Source organism: Thunnus albacares, chromosome 16 (genome assembly GCF_914725855.1).
Source record: "Thunnus albacares chromosome 16, fThuAlb1.1, whole genome shotgun sequence".
In the NCBI taxonomy this organism is placed as follows: Eukaryota; Metazoa; Chordata; class Actinopteri; order Scombriformes; family Scombridae; genus Thunnus; species Thunnus albacares.
Window position 1 is genome coordinate 19,522,762 of NC_058121.1, and position 16,498 is coordinate 19,539,259.

Sequence of the window (16,498 nt, forward strand, 5' to 3'; positions counted from 1 at the left end):
TGATTGAATATACAGTGTAGGCAAGACGTACTACAATCACATGTAGGTGTAGCCAAATTACTAGACTAAGACAATATTGACTGGATTCATGAGACAGTACTGACATAATAATACAAGGCTTTAGTTTTTGCAAATATGAGACTTCCTCTCACCTGTTCTTTCAAACAGGCATAATGAACAAAGCGCTGTGAAGCAAAAATATCATCAGTTCTAGTTCCCTGTTGACTACAACTACCCAGCATGAAAAGAAGTTCTATAAACTCAAGTATACACATTTCATGTTTTGAATAAATTGTGCGCCAGAATCGTAATGTTGCATTTCACAGTAGCAAATATTCAATTTTCTGGAAGGCAACCATTTCCTCAAGGATCAAGGATAAAGTGTAAGCTGCGCTTGCATTATCAGAATCTTCCTCACCTACGGCGCTTTAAACTGGTCTGTGTCGGAAGTAACATTGATATAAATTCTGATTTCCATTGCTTTCTGATGCCATATAAACAAACAAATAAATAAGGACTTAAGTGTCATTGTGCCACCCATCGGCAGGAGAAGTATCAGCAGCAGTAGTTTAGACTCGCAGATCCAAATATGCCAATGTGCACTTAAATAAAAGCAGCTGCGATTTTTACATTTCCACTACTGCAGGTCACAGTTGTATAGTACAGTTAAGGGTTTTTGTTTTTTTTAAATAGTTGCCATTTTTTGTATTTTATCCTTATGTAAGATGTGTGAAACCATAATTACCACTGTGGTAATAAAAGACATACACAAAAAAACCAAACACTCTTGAGGGTGCTCACTGCCAGACTGACTATAAGAGAAATTTGACACTGGGCCATGTTGGAGGTGGCAGCATGTTTAAAGCATAAACAAAAATACAGAATAGTTGTCATTCGGCGATGTGAGCGTTTAACCACATTAGTCTTACCTGTGTATCTGGTCTTGCCTGCTGGAGCGAACTGGAGCCAAACCATCAATTTCATCAAAGAAGATAATGGATGGCCTCATCAGGTAAGCCTGATCAAAAGCACACAAAACAAAAAGACCATTATACTCACATACACACACACACTGACTGATTACAGCTGGGTAAAGTAAGATTTTTCTCAAAAGATACAAAAGTGAAGTTATAGTTAATAGTATTATAGCTGCAGTAAATAAACAGTTTTCTATTTACATTGTGAAGTTAACTCTGGTTAAGTAACTAAAGCCTACAAGGATGTTGTCCACCAACTGCCTTCAGACCTCAGCAGGTGACTCACCTGGTCAAAGAGCAGGCGTAACTGGCGTTCTGATTCACCGACCCACTTGCTGAGGCAGTCAGCTCCTTTCCTCATGAAGAAGGAAACCTTCTTGTCTCCCTGGCTACACTCATTGGCAAGCGCCCGTGCTACCAGAGTCTTTCCAGTCCCCGGGGGGCCGTAAAACAAACACCCTCTAAAAAGGAATGGAGAGGAAATAGAGGCTCTGTTTATTTGATAACTGCAAATTAAGACACTTTTTTTTAAATTGAGCCAAGTTTGAGCTAACAATTCTACATAAAAAGAAAAGCTCACCTTGTAATATATCTAATTTGTCCCTCTACTAATCTGTCTACATCTACTGAATAAGTGAGTAAACTTGCTGTTTTACTGAGAAATACTACATATCTATATTACCTTATATCTATGCATCATGTCATCATGAAAGACCTATATGCACCTATATGTTGTCAAAATATAACCTGATTTTCAACCAAACCAAATAAAGTGACAACCTTGAAATAAAGTGTCATATATCGGATCTTCTCACCTGGGAGGCTGAATCTTGAACTTCTCAAAGACTTCAGGATAAAGCAGCGGGAACACTACCATCTCCTTTAGTGACTGGATGTGATTACTTAGGCCACCAACACTGTCAAATTTCACCTGGGAAGAGCAAGCACATTTTTAAAATTCACCTATGAACACAGAGCTTAAGCCAGGAAGTCTCCATGTATGGCTACAAAAATGCATTAATACAGTAAGTATCATTAAGAAAACTCCATGTGGAACTTCCAAGATTTAAGACCAAAGTCGTGCTACTCTACAGCTTATAGGTATTTCTGATTGTAAACACTCACTGAGCTGTCAAGATTCATGGGATCCACGTCCGCCAAACTGGCACCCACTTTCACCCGATCACGCAGCACCCCACTAGCCAGGTCTTCTGCTGTCAAGTTCATGGGCAAACATCTGTGACACAAATAGGATTTATATACAATAAATGATTACATCCGACGAGAACAAATAGTAGGTCACAGAAACACAAGGATAATACTACGACTATGGCTGCAGTCCTTGTACCTAGATCTCAACAACTTTAGAATTACTTTGAAAAACCATATGACACCAACAGAAAAAGATGAAAAGGTAGAAGAAAGAAAGCAGCATCCATCACCTGTTCCTTGCCCGGGTCATGCTCTTGCTTTTTCTTCGCTCAAACCGTTCTTCGTCAGAAGACGAGGTTGTGTCACTGCTGTGAATGGCATGTTTCTTCACTCTGGAGAAGTGTGACAATTCAGATTCAGTATCACACCACCACCTTGTCACATTACTTAATTATCAGCAGAGAAGAGAGTGTAAAGAACTATAGCTCAGATTCTATTAGTCATTGCACAAATGAAAAAGGGTAAGAGTCAGACATGTAGCATTTAGCATCAGATTTGATTTCTACTAACCTTATATGGCTTCTTCTTGCTGGGGATCTGTGGGTGTCAAAAAGTGATTGGTTGCTCGGTTTTCTGTTCACAGGTTCTGAGAAAACAAACACAAAACAGCTGATTGTCACACATTAAGCCTCTAAAATAGTCTAAAACATGATTGAACACAGAAAATCATTAAAAAAAAAAGGAACATAGCGCCTAACACAGCTAAACAAATATATATACATTTTTGATAAGAAAAAAATTATCGTAATTACCAATAGGTGGTGCCTCATATCTCTGCACAGTTTTACGCTGCCTAAGGTTGTACGGTCTGTCATTTTCCTCTCCTGCCTCCTCTGCTTCATCCCCTTCATCATCTTCATCGTCATCTTCCGCATCCTCCTCTTCTTCCTCCCCGTGAGATTCTGCAAGACAAAAGTGTGGTTTTATTACAAAGTACGAGCTTTTAAATGATTCAGTATCTCAGGATTAAAAAGGCATAATATGTAGGATTTCCCTAAATAACAACATATGTACTTATACAAAAATAATCCCTGTCAATCATCACTTATGACCCACTAGAAGTGTGTGGCAGTGTTTGTATCTACAGAGACCCTGTCCTTTGCCTGTATTTTCTTATTATTTTGCTGTGTCTGGGACGTTTCTGGGCGTCAATCTTTGGGCAGTGGGTGTGTAGCTCCCAGCCTATGACAGCACACAGGGTGTGAGGTCAGGAGTCTAAAAACATGGCGACCGGATTACATTGCTGTTTTTTGTTGGGGTTTTTTTTGCTTCAGTGATTCCCCTTAATGCTTTCAACAGTAGCACTATGATTCTCTGTCTGTCTCCTCTGCTCTCTGTCTGTTTGACTGAGGGCCGGGCTGAGCCACACACACACACACACACACACACACACACACACACACACACACACACACACACACACACACACACACACACACACAGCAGAGAGGCCACAGTGGACAGGATAAAGCGTGCACTTCAGCTGCGTTCACACCAAATCCGGCAATGCAGCACCTTCCCATAGGTTTGTATGGAAGTGTGCAGAGGTGCGGGCGTGTTTATTTGTGCTTTAGAACGTAACCGCCATGAAACATTAAGAAATTAACATTTTATCTCTCTGATTCACTGCTTTGTTCTTGCTACTGCCACTCCCTTACTTCATTCACTCCCTCGATTGCTTGACTACTGCTGCTTTCTCTGTCTCTCTCACTCATGCTCTCAGCTCGCTCTGGTGTGGTTGAGCCAGGGAAAAGAGGCCAACTTGTTGTGTTTACAAACAAAGCAACCAACAAATCCTACATAGTATTCCTTTAAGTACACTGAACCAAATCTAGATTTTATTTTGATTAATTCAGTTAAAAGATGAGATAGTTCTTTCCTTCTTTCCACTGATTCATAAAGAGCACATAAGTAGGAAACTTGCCTTCTGTCCCCTCCTCCTCTTCCTCCTCCTGCTCCGTTTTACTCATGACTTTGTGGTGTGTAGGCATGCTGAAAGTGCTCCTGCGCATGGATTTCCTGCGCTTCACCCGGGAATACATGTCCATGTTTTCCTGCAAGAACAGGGCCTTAATGTTATCACTTGTGTTCATATTAGATTATCAGACAGTGGGACTTTTCAAGCTCTGGGTTGTGCGTTACAGCTGCACCACACTCACCTCCTCAGTGTCTCCAGTCCACATGCGAAGTCGCTCCACTTCACGGTTCTGCCTGATGCTGCTGATGTTGTCCATCTCCTGGAGGACAGCCTCAGCAGTGCTGCACATAAACACACAGAACCACACAGAATGACAAACTGAAGGCACCTTTACAGAAGCTTAACAGGGAACGTTCTTGTCTGGAGGAGTTATATGACCTACAATGTCGACAGTGCAGTTTTGAACAGTGACATTTTTGCTGTGTCGTCTCTTTACTCCAGCATATGGGATATGAAAAGAAAGAATAGCTATGAAGATAAAGTGCTGACTTTCATCTCTAATTTGAGGCGTTCACATCCATATTTTTTGAACAGAAAGGCATGATTTATAACTTAACTGATACACGGTTCAAAGATTTTGTATAAGTAGAGGATGTGAGTGCTCTTAAGACACCCTCAAAGCTGAAGGTCAACGTTATATCTTTAATCATGTTTTAGTTCAAATCCAATATTCTGGAAAATTGAGCCAAAAAAAAATGTCAAGTAGCTTTCTGAAGGAATCAGACCTGACCATTACCATCATAACAACCAAAAACAGTTAAATAAATGTGCTTGTTATGGTCCTTTTTGGACTTTTCTCAAGTATAAGAAGTCCACTTCCATTTGGTCAGAGATTAAACTGTATGCTCCGGAGTCCTGTATCTCTTCTGTTTGAGGAAAGCAAGAAAAGGTGTCAGTAGCGCATCTGCTAGCTTACCTGTTGACCAGCTGGTCAAACAGCAGGCTCTGATTGAGGTGTTCAAATTGGCTCTTCTTCACCCGGCAACTCCTCTTCAGCTCCACATGGCCATTCATGTGAGAGTGATCTCCCCCTCCACTCTCCTCATTCCGGTGACTCATATGGGCTGCAGCATCAACAATAATTAAATCAGAGATACATTTTCTAATTGCTATACATGCTATATGCTCTACATAACACTACAAAGAATGGACTGATTGAAAAAGATAAATTGCATTACCGTGCCCATTCTGCATTATACGAGATGACAACCTAGAAATAAAACAACAAAGTGAAAATCTGCACAGACTACAATTAATCACAAATCAGTCCCTCCAGGAAATCGCGATTTTGCGATAGCAATAATTAACGCAAATTCAAGGAATCTCTGCAATATTTGTGAGAGCTTGTAATTTTGCCAAATTACTGCAACTCTTCGGCATGAAATGTACCAAATCAACAGACCGCTTGTGATTCGGACCATTTGTGGCAATTCAGTGCATTCAGCAAGGATTCAAGCATGCGTTCAGGTGGACGATGGACAAATCTCACCTGCCAGCAAAAATGACCACCATAGACTGCCAAGCCATAGACCGAGCAAAACAATTCCAAAATGTTCCCAAATGAGGTTTGCGTTCAGTTAGTCAGAAGAATTCAAGGTGATGCGTTGTTCAGACAGCAAAGAAGGACATAATCTACCTCAAACATAAAAATGGGCGCTTTGGAAATGAAACTATACTTTTATGTTAATGGGTGTATTTTAATGGAATTACTGACTGATTTTATTTGTCGCTAATGTTGAGCTGAAAGTTTATTTAATAAAGGCTTATAAATGGAACTCTTGTACAATATTTTTCTTTTTTATATAACTTTGAGCCCATGGTTCTCATGTTCAGAAAATAAATTTAAATTAGCACTGAAATATAGTTGTTTCTGTGATATGCACTGTGATTTTTATCAAAGGAAGTGATTACATATGACTCTTCATTGGTAGTAGTTTAAAAAAATAATAATAATAATCGTATTATTTTCCTTTGCTTGCAATTTTTCCCAATTCCTGCAATATTACCATAATAAGAGCACATAAAGCATTGTAAATTGTATTGCAATTTTTGAGAACAGCCACTGCAAAATCAAGCATTTTTGATCGCAATTATAAAAAAAATAAAATTCTGCAGAATCCTGGAGGGACTGACAAATAACACTATTTGAGAGCTCATATCACATCACATCTAGACTAACTCTGGATTACTTACACTTGCAGACAAACCAAAAAACTACATGACTTTAATACAACTTAATCTTGACACAATATATTTCTGCAGAAACCAGTGTAGTAATATACTTGTCTATCATTATGCTGCACAATATAATCATAAAGTAAGACAAAATCTTGCAGCTGACCTAGTGCGGTAGGTGGGAATGTCCCAGCTGACCCTCTGGCCCTTAGTCTGAGGGGATGGGGAGGTATCACTGGAGCTGGGCTCAGAGGCGGTCTGCCGCCGCGTCCGCTTGGAAGGGGGAGCCAACCACGGGCTGCTGGTACTGCTCACATCACTACCGGCCTCCTTCTGATGAACATAAATACACCACACCAACGTTTAAGAAAAAGGAGGGAAGAGTGAACACAACAGTAAAAAAAATCATAAAATGAAGCAATAGAGAAAAGAGGATCTCACATACTGTCACAACATTTCACAAATAGTTGCATTAAAAGAAATCACTGTGTCAATCATTGTATGAATCCAGAAACATGCATGACCAAACTGCTCACATAAAAATCAAATCCATAAAAACATAAGAAAGCAAGAACTCCAAATAGCAAGACCAGGTAAGAGTATCACGATGAGACGAGACATCTTGTACATAACTCCTCAGTGTATTCTCTGAATCACAACAGAGCCCCAACCAGACATATGCCCTTGATGTTCACGCCCTTCACAGCTTAACTTCCCTGCTGATATGAGAGCATATCTCACTGTTGTCATAGGCAACTGTCTGCAATGCCTGCAAAGGGGTTTGCCTGACTGGCTGGATAGATAGATGCAGACAGACTGCAAAGTGCAAGATGTACCATCAGTGAGCAAAGACTCAGAGGAGGCCTGATGGGGTTCATATTGGTACTGCCCAGTATTACTCCTCCTTTAAATCCAAACATTGTCACAAAAAGATTGTCACTCTTTAGTCCACGTTTACAAGAACAAACATTTACACACATCAAACTGCCACAGATATGTGACAGCGAAGAGTACACAAACAATCTGACTTCTAGAAATAAAACTGTGAGAGTGTAAGGTTTATTACTCTTAAGCCTTTTAATCACAGATCACATTTCATGTGCCATCAGTTAGCCTGGCTTGCAACCAGCTGGATTGGCCATAAGCCAGGAATGAGTCGAATTTTTTGAACCACAATTTAAGAAAGTATAAACCCTCGCCAAACAGCCCATTAAAACTCAAGAATGTGCTAATGACTATCAATAAATCATCAGATCGGTGAACTATAGGGTTTGTCTGTGTTGAGTGCTTTGATGATTGTAAATAACGCAGAAACAGGGAGCCTTGCCTTACATAATCTCAATGTTTACATTTTGAAACAAAGACTGTCAGACAGCTTGTAGGTCAGACGGACTGTGAGTAAAGCTGATGATTTAGTGTACATTTGGAACAAGTAAAGCAAAATCGTATAGCATTATATCAGTGCGTTTAAAACATTTACAGTAAAAACAGGATGTTTAGTGGTCTTTAAGGGTACTAATAACACAAAGTTCACCAAGTTCATACTTGCTAAATACGGGACATGAGCCAGCCAACTGTTGTGAACCTGGACTCCCTTCCCCCACTGTCAGCTAGCTGTTGGGCTAGCTGTACCCTATACACGCTAGCTTTAACTAACGCTATTTTTCTTCACGTTTGAGAAAATAACTGCTGTAATACTTCCAGGACGACGACATGAAGTAACGCTAGTGGCCCCGTGTCAAAATCCGAGTTGTCCTTATTTGAAAGGCTTATTTGTAGAGACAATGGTGAAACAAGTCCGCCGGGTAAAATTGCCAAACACAAAGGGAACTCAACTTAGGGCTAGCCGGGAGTTAACATCGCTAGCTTGTGATTTGACAGCTGTGCAATACGTTCAGGGCGAATGACACCCGTGTGAATCGCTCCATTCGTGTCTTTTGTTGTGTATCTGCGTGACTGTGCGGGTGTCAAGTCCAACACTGCTCGTATTTTTGCTGTGAATAATACATTGTGTGGAGCACCTTGAGGCCACGGCTACAGCTACCTAGCCAACTAGCAAGAGCTGCTAGCTCGCCGGCAAAGAAAAGAAACCGGCTTACATGGTCTTCAGAGTTTCGCTCGTTTCTCGACGACGACCTAGTCCTCGAGGAGATGAAGGGACCGCTCCCTGGCCGTGAGCTTTTCCTTGTGTTCACCATGTTTGTTTTTTCTTTTGTCTGCCCTTACAGAGTCTCCCTAACCGGCTCCAAACACTGCCTCAGTGAGCGCAGCATCGAGGCGCCATTTCTCTCTCTCTCTCTCTCTCTCTCTCTCTCTTTCTCTCTCTCTCTCTCTCTCTCTCCCTCTCTCTCCCTTCTTCTGTCAAGTGAATGGGTCTGTTGAGCAGATGCATTAATTTTTGTTGACTGGACGTCTACTTCAAAGAACTAACATCATTGTTTTCATATGGATACTACATAAACATCAAAGAGACCATAATAGTCAATACTAATGTTTATGTAATGTTATGGGTCATAATAAATTGCAAGATGCAGCTGAGACAGAATTCCAGATGAAGTACAATGAAGTCACTGCTACATTAAAATAAGTATCAAGAAGCAGTGGTTTTCATAGTGAGTTCCTTGGACCCCCAGGGGACATTGAAGGGACTCCAGGGGGTCTCCAGCAACAAGGGGAGCAATTTATTTTCAATATAATTCCATCCATAATACAATGACAGAATGTATGACTATTTTGATAATGGGTTTCATACACTTTATGTAAAAAAACCCATCTAAAAGCAAAGATCTTAACAGATGGGGGACCCTGGGACAAAATCTTATCAAATTTGTGTCAGTTTAGGGATCCTTGACGTGAAAAAGTTTGACAACCACTGTCAAGAGGAATAAGGAAAGGAAATAAGGTCAAGAAAAATAAGAAGATAACGTCTGTAATCTCGAGTACACAGTGTACCCTTCAGATGAATATCGTGCTGTAGTGATTTTTAACTTTTTATTTTCTTGTTTTTAGTGGAGAGGAATATAAATTATAAAAGTTAAGCGGGGTGGGAGTCTTTTTGAAGCTGGCAGAGAACAGATGCAGACAGCAGTTACTGGAAAGACCAAATCTTCACTGTTTTCACAATTGACCATTACATGTTACAATCCACTCTCCTTAATTCTAAATGCTAATATCAAAAAAAGTACGTGATCTGTGTATTATAGTAATTATGTAAACATAAAACCTGGTCTTGAATCACAAAAAACAGAACAGTGGAAATATTTCACAAAAGCATTATTACTATCACCTTAAATGGTTATTTTGTAGGATGTCAAATAACATGTTATCACTCATTACTATACGCTCAAAGTGCATATCCAAACATATTGAATTATTTTTGTTATCTGTCTCTACTGCAGGTGGGGCAATAACAGTGGAAAGTTTGAAATCTTTGATCAGATTAGGTTTGCTACAAAGTAAAAGTGACATTAAACAAAACTGTACTTTGCCAGGAAGTCCCTGTGATCCTCTCCAGATCCTCTGTGGGATCCCTTGACCCCAGTTTGGGGAGCACTGCTGAAACCCAAAACTGTGTGTGTATGTACTGTATGTGTGTTTGTTGCCGGTTCTATTTCTGGCATGACTGAAAATGCCACTGTGCTAGCCATCTGGTTCATCATTTTGTCTCAATCTATATTTATTTAGAAGCTAAAAAAAAAAAAACATTGATTTATTTCCTTGTATTCCTATGACATTATGTCCATATGCATGAAGGTGTTGAGGACATAATCTGTGATTTAACTGAAGAAATGAGTAAATGAACACAAGGTTGGAACCTGTTATCACTCTGATAATATACCACAGTGTATGATAATATGAAAGCATACAGATGTGATCATTATAATCTTGCTGAACCACAGATGCACCATGTGCTTCAAGAAGATTAACAGAAACGTAATCATAATACAACTCATTAATTTACTGATGAAAAGATGACAAGCACAAAAATATATATATATCATATTAGCCTAATTATTATCATTGTATACCTCATGATATGAGTATTTGAATGCAGTGCATTATTATTGAATAATGATGTTAGGCTACAGGGATACAGTGGTGCGCCCCGCAGCTGGAGAGGCAAATACAATGATTTCACGATAGATAGATAGATAGATAGAATCTACTAGCATGCTGTTAATACATATTCAGTATTTTTTTTTTATAGAGCAATATTACTCTATAGGGGTGCACTAGTGTATCAGGTGTGTTTACCATGCCATTTAACACTGTATCATCAGTTTCAATTGGAAGAGGATGTGCAGAGCTCAGCAGTATAGTATCATTACGACACTGGAGCTCGTTTTACGGCACTGCTTACGTCACGCATTGCTCAGCACAAGAGCTGCTGCTAGAAATTTATGGCTGCAGATGTGTAGCCCCGGATTAACCGAGAAAACGCGGACTGGTAAATCAGTATTTGACCTCAGCCTTATTACGCGCATGTAAATGAGCATCAGTTGTGTGTAAATGTATATATATATATATAATCCATTTTATACACAGGTCCTGTATCTTTGGGTCTGCGTGCGTACTGTGCTCTGTGACGCCCACTTATATAATGAACGTTAAGGCTACAGGCTGTTTGTGGTGGTGTATGTTTACCAGTAACGTTATAGACCTTTATTAAAATGAAATGAACATTTATTGGGGCATTTTGTAACCGTCTAACTCACTAATTGTGTACATGTGAATGCTGTTTAATCAATTTACATGATAACCCGCCTAATAAAGGTGTACTAAAAATATACTCTGTAAAGCCGTTATGATGAAATGTGTTTTGCTCATGACTTAGCATGTTGTTTTCCCCCTTTAGATGGAAAACACAAAACGTCATGAAAGATATTGACACTGTGGGGGGTGAGAAAGATGAAAAGTGGTAAGTCTCATCAAATTGGTTGCATTGTTCCTTTAATTTCCTTATATTTAAAGGGAAGAGTTTAAAATGAGAGCCATACAGTAGCGATTCAACTCACTGGATGTTATGTTGGAGGTTAGTATTTTTTCAAGTGTGAAGCCCCTCAAATGACAAATCAATTTGCTTGAATGTTAATGTGTCACTGAGAGCACAGTCTTTTTCTGGTTTAGAAACACATACCTATAGCATAATTTTGGGGTCGGGAACTAAATATTTTCTGTATAATAACCCCTGTGACTGGGAGGCAAGGTGAAGTTAATAAGGCATATAATGACTGAATTACACACCTGTCTATCCTTTAAAGGGTTGTCAATGAAGAAAATGAAGCGGAGGCTCCAATGAGGCGTAGCTTCTCGGTAGAAGACCTCCTTGATGAGGTGGAGAAGATCTGTTATGATGCCTCCGGGACTTCAAAGGTCAGAAACAAATTCTATTAATTAAATCTTCGGTCGATTCTTGAAATGTGCACCATGCAGCCATCACAGGAAAGCATCAACTTAAGCTTTTCAGAAATTAGAATTAATAACTGTTCACTGTTACCTGTTTTGTGTAATAACTTTGTATGAATGCAATCATGACCTTATAGTCACAATGAATAAATAAATATACTAAATATATACATACAATATATATTTCATTGATTAAAAAGAACAGAGTGAGGCTGACATTTCTCGTATTACCAGCAGAGTGGCCACTTGAGCTGTTGACTAAGTGTGGAGTTCAGCTCCTACATGGATGATTGTGTCTCAGACTCATTAGAGCTCACTGTTGTGGCTTTCGTTCCAGGTGGAGATGGTGGTGAGGCTGTGGAAGGATGGCTTCACTGTAAACGATGAGGAGTTTCGCAGCTACTCCATACCAGAAAACCAAGACTTCCTGGATGCCATCAAAAGGGGGTGAGTTTCATTCGGACAAGCCAGAATTTCCAAAGTCTTATAACGTTGTAATAAGTAAGGTTTTACAGTTTTAAAGCACAAAAGGACCATGAATATATGAAGCCTCTATAGGTTTGTTGATTAATATTGATGACTTAACAGTTAGTTCCACATGTGATGAGATTTCTGGCTTTATTAACTCACTATCTGGCCTGAAACAAGCAGGTTCCCTCCCATTGTCAAACACTTAATGGTGGAGGACAGTGCTTCATGGGAAAAAAAAGTGTTAGTTTTTCGTTATTGTGGTTACTTCATCACTAGATATTTCATAACCATGAAATTACATAAATACCAAATTAAGTTTCAGTTCTCTCTCTCTCGCTCCCTCTCTCTATATATTTATTTCTCTTTTTCTTTATTTAGATTCAACTTGTAGTTGCAAAACGAGGTCAGATGATGTGCATTGATTCATTGAGATTGACCACAGACACAGGTTGCTGTTGGTCTGAAAGGGTTATTATTGAAAAAAAAAAAGATTTCTCTGAGTTGTCCAATTTTTTTTTTTTTTTCACCTCAGCTCAACGTTGGTTTTTGGCAAATTTCACCATGTCTGCTGATAACTGCCATTTCCTCTGTTAAGAAATACAAATTTAAACAAACAATTTATAGCTTTACATTACATAAAAACTTCTAAAATGTGTACATATAACATGTATAGAGAGATATCTAACTTATCTAACTCATATGTAACATAATGTCTGTCCCTGGTTCAATTCATCGGTTCAATCGTACAGTTGAACCCATCAGTCTCCAAAAGGAAATTAGCAGTAGAGATGTCCCTCCTACAGACCACGACCAGGCGACATAACATAGATAAAGCATAACGCTCATTAGTGTTCATTTGTCATATTGATTGATCTGACTAGAGTCAAAGCCTGGTCTTTAATCTGTCCCAGGGAGCTTCCGGCAGAGTGGGAGAGCAGAGCAGAAGAGGAAGAGCTGGAGATCAGCGTGGAGGATCTGACGGAGGAGAATTATGTTCCCAAGAAAAAAGCCTTTCACCCGTTCAGTGGCCGAGGATACCGGCTCGGCAGGTTAGAGATTCTCATATCTGATAGTATTAACAGGGGAGACGTAAAATTTCAGAGTGTTATATATGTTAAAACATAACTTTTCCCTTCTATAAAGAATTATTTTGCACATAACATCTAATATTTGTTATAAATAATCACTGCTGAGTTGGCATTATTGTCTCAAATAGTGGCACAGATCACAAGATCTGAATCTATCATAGTAAGAGACTATTCTACTTTATACCACTAGGTGTCCTTCTAAACCCAGGTATCTAAAAACTGACAAGCAAATCTGACAAAGCAAGACAGTCACCCTGATGAAATGAGAGCCTCAACATTTTCAAAGCATCTTGTATGAATAGAAAATTCTCTTGGGAGTCCAAAGAGGATTTTCTGTGAGATTTTATCTGCCCATACCAAGCAGTTATCCATGTAAGAAAACATATAATTCCTATGCTGTGTCTACTTTAAACTGGTGCTTAATCTGTTATTTTTTCTGTCCATTCCCAGTGTTGCACCCAGAGTAGTGGCCAGGTCACCATCTGTGCACGAGGATGGAGAATCTCCTCCTATTCCCATGGTAACACTAGACCACACCCTTCCTGTTACCTCCCTGCAGATCTGGTTGGCTGATGGCAGGAGATTGGTACAGAGGTTTAACCTATCACATCGGTGCGTATCACATTCTCAAGGCTAAAACATCTTCTTCTCAATCTGCGAGCTTGACATCATCAAATAATATCTACATATTAAAAACAAGAGTAACTACTCGGTGTAATAACATCTTGACTCTTCCCACCCCTGCTGTGCAGTCTGTAAATATCATAATCTCAAACATCGCAGGAAAGAAGTAACTCAAAAGATGACAAAAAGATTTTTGTTTGTTCTTGTTTTGGATGTGGCTAGGGGGTTTGTTTGAAGATTACGTAATGCTTTGTTCTAGTCTGGTGGAGTTGCAGGCATGGTGCATGTTATATCCCCTGCCACAGTGCATGGGGCTGCAGAAAACATAATCTGAGATGTAGCAACGGAGTGGATCTATAAAATCCCCAGAGAGGGATTGCGTAACTCTGATGCAGCATTTATATAACAGGGTTAGTAGCTAAAGGATGGAGAGGACTGAACCCCTCCAACCTCCAGCTAGCCTCAGTGTTAGCAGAAGAGCCGCCATAGGATCACTTGTATATGCTGGGTCGTAATAAATAATAGATGATGTTACTAGTATAGTACTTCAGAGAGAAATCATGTGTCACAAGAGAGAGTAGAGTCTTTGGCCGAGAATGCTCCTGAAAACAAACAATGAATGATGTTCAGTAGGGAATATTTCCAACTATCTTCCTCTAGTGTGTGTTTTTTAAATCTTCCGTCCAGATGCTTTGTCTTAAATTTTGTCTGATTTTGGCTAGGATCACTGATGTTCAAGATTTCGTGGCGCGCTGCCAGAGGAGCTGCCCACCTTTCATCCTGACGACATCACTTCCCTTCCGAGAGCTCAACGACAAAGAGTTAAGTCTTGAGGAGGCGGATTTGGCGAACGCTGTCATTGTCCAGAGACCCCTGAACACACAGGCTCCGTTTGGACACTCCTGACCAATCGGGCCCCATAATATACACAACACACCACCCACCCCTCTGTTGTTGTTTCTTGTTTTTTTTTTTTGGTTTTTATAGATGGATAGCTGATAGTAGACAAGCAGACAGGAAAGAGAGGGGGGCATGACATGCAACAAGGGTCCCTTGACACGCAACCAAATTCGGTTGTGTGTCATGCGCAGTAACCACTCGGCTACCAGGGCGCTCCACCGCCCACCCCTCTTGACACCTCACCATCCCTCTGATTGTGGTCTCAAGGCCTCCTATACCGTAACTTATCACCTTCTTTGATTCAGCAGTTTGTGCTGCACTTGATGATTGTTATCTCCCTGTACAGTCTCTGTGTGGGATTATTTACAGTCTAATGGAGATGTTGTAAGTTAGTTACAAACATCTCAACCATCCCAGGTGCTGCCAAGGGTGCTGTTGTCAATGCTTACTTTGTCTTCTTCCTCCCGAGGACGGTGTTTACCTGCCAGAAGATCTCCCTAAATCCCTAAACTGCAAGAAAATGTCACCCATGCAGATGGTCATCCATGCGTGTCCATCTGTTGGTCTACCACATTTAACCCCCCCCCCCCCCCCCCCATATGCACACACACATAAACAATACCACCACCAGCACCGCCAACCAACTCTCTAAAGTCTTCCCAAAATGTGATCACCAATTTTTCTGCACTATTTACTGCTAAAATAAGGGGCTGCTGTTTCAATTTTTATCCCTAGGTTTACAATTGTATTAAATGAACATATGATCTTTTATTTGCACATTATGATGATAAAAAAAAAGAGAAAAGATAACAGCTTGTTATTTATGGTGGCCTGCCTGTTTAGGTCTATCAGTTGTTTTGTCATTTATTGTTTTTTCTTTCTTGTGTGAACATTTTTCCTTTGTCTTTGGGGGGGGCTATTTAAGTCAGAATGTGGAATGTATTATGTTATTTGACTTGCATCCTTTCAAGACATATCACAGATCAAGGTACAATAAAAATCCTCAAAGTTCTGTTATTTCTATGATTTCATTTTTGTAAGAGAAACAAAATCTGAGGGAAGTCTGATATTTTTGAATGCACTATAGAATTCCTAAACACAGATGTTAAATCCATATTAACACTACCCAGGTGTTGTGTGAAGACTGCTGACAGAATTATTTCATAATTAGGGCATCCATCAGCTTCAGGAGATTATGATTATCATGGTGATTATGGCGTGACACCTAGCAGCACCTTACTTCATGTTGTTATGCAACATCTGTGCTGTCATTACAGATTTAATGGGGACTTAGACAAAGGAATCAGTGAGGGGCCACTGATGTCAAAGAAGTCCAAATTGGATGAATGATGACTTTACAGTGGTGTTTCTCGAGATGCTTAGCATGGGAAGCATCTGATGGTAGTTTGTATAACCAAACTAGGTTGGACAGATCAGCAGCTTTGCAACAAAACTAATCAAGAAAGCTGGGGTAGAGAGATGGGGTAAAGTAAAGTTGAATCCTTGTTGGGTCTTTTTTTCCCCTCGTGAATGAGGCATCTTGTGTTTCTTGTCATGTCTAAGAGCATGCGTGTGCTTTTACATGAGTGCGTGTGCTTGCTTCTCCATCTCCAAGCTTTCTGCCTGGCCTCGGGAAGAAGGCGAACACCATTATCCATCTTCAATAT

The 16,498-nt window shown here is 39.9% G+C and overlaps 2 protein-coding genes across 4 annotated transcripts in view; one reads left to right on the forward strand and one right to left on the reverse strand.

Moving 5' to 3' along the window:
- Positions 1 to 10,302, reverse strand: part of atad2b (ATPase family AAA domain containing 2B) — a 77,139-nt gene extending 66,837 nt beyond the window's left edge. For both annotated transcript variants that reach the window (XR_006398215.1, XM_044329395.1), the window contains exons 1-13: positions 8,442 to 10,302; positions 6,509 to 6,675; positions 5,346 to 5,377; positions 5,084 to 5,231; positions 4,349 to 4,448; positions 4,114 to 4,243; positions 2,942 to 3,091; positions 2,700 to 2,775; positions 2,420 to 2,521; positions 2,103 to 2,214; positions 1,793 to 1,908; positions 1,264 to 1,438; positions 930 to 1,018 (exon numbers count right to left, since the gene is read on the reverse strand). Coding sequence is in view for 1 of the 2 variants with exons in the window: in XM_044329395.1 (XP_044185330.1) it covers positions 930 to 1,018; positions 1,264 to 1,438; positions 1,793 to 1,908; positions 2,103 to 2,214; positions 2,420 to 2,521; positions 2,700 to 2,775; positions 2,942 to 3,091; positions 4,114 to 4,243; positions 4,349 to 4,448; positions 5,084 to 5,231; positions 5,346 to 5,377; positions 6,509 to 6,675; positions 8,442 to 8,540 (1,496 nt within the window). In the remaining variant the exon portion in view is untranslated. The remainder of the gene's footprint in view (positions 1 to 929; positions 1,019 to 1,263; positions 1,439 to 1,792; positions 1,909 to 2,102; positions 2,215 to 2,419; positions 2,522 to 2,699; positions 2,776 to 2,941; positions 3,092 to 4,113; positions 4,244 to 4,348; positions 4,449 to 5,083; positions 5,232 to 5,345; positions 5,378 to 6,508; positions 6,676 to 8,441) is intronic.
- A 359-nt stretch (positions 10,303 to 10,661) lies between these two features.
- Positions 10,662 to 15,843, forward strand: ubxn2a (UBX domain protein 2A). Of its 2 annotated transcripts, none has more exons than XM_044329401.1 (7): positions 10,662 to 10,789; positions 11,198 to 11,260; positions 11,604 to 11,715; positions 12,086 to 12,195; positions 13,131 to 13,268; positions 13,758 to 13,919; positions 14,654 to 15,843. In XM_044329401.1, the coding sequence occupies exons 2-7, from the start codon at positions 11,217 to 11,219 to the stop codon at positions 14,835 to 14,837; spliced, it is 750 nt and encodes a 249-aa protein (XP_044185336.1). In that variant the 5' UTR covers positions 10,662 to 10,789; positions 11,198 to 11,216; the 3' UTR covers positions 14,838 to 15,843. The 2 variants fall into 2 exon arrangements, with proteins under 2 accessions (XP_044185336.1, XP_044185334.1); XM_044329399.1 differs by having other exon boundaries at positions 10,738 to 10,826.
- Positions 15,844 to 16,498: the final 655 nt, after the last annotated feature.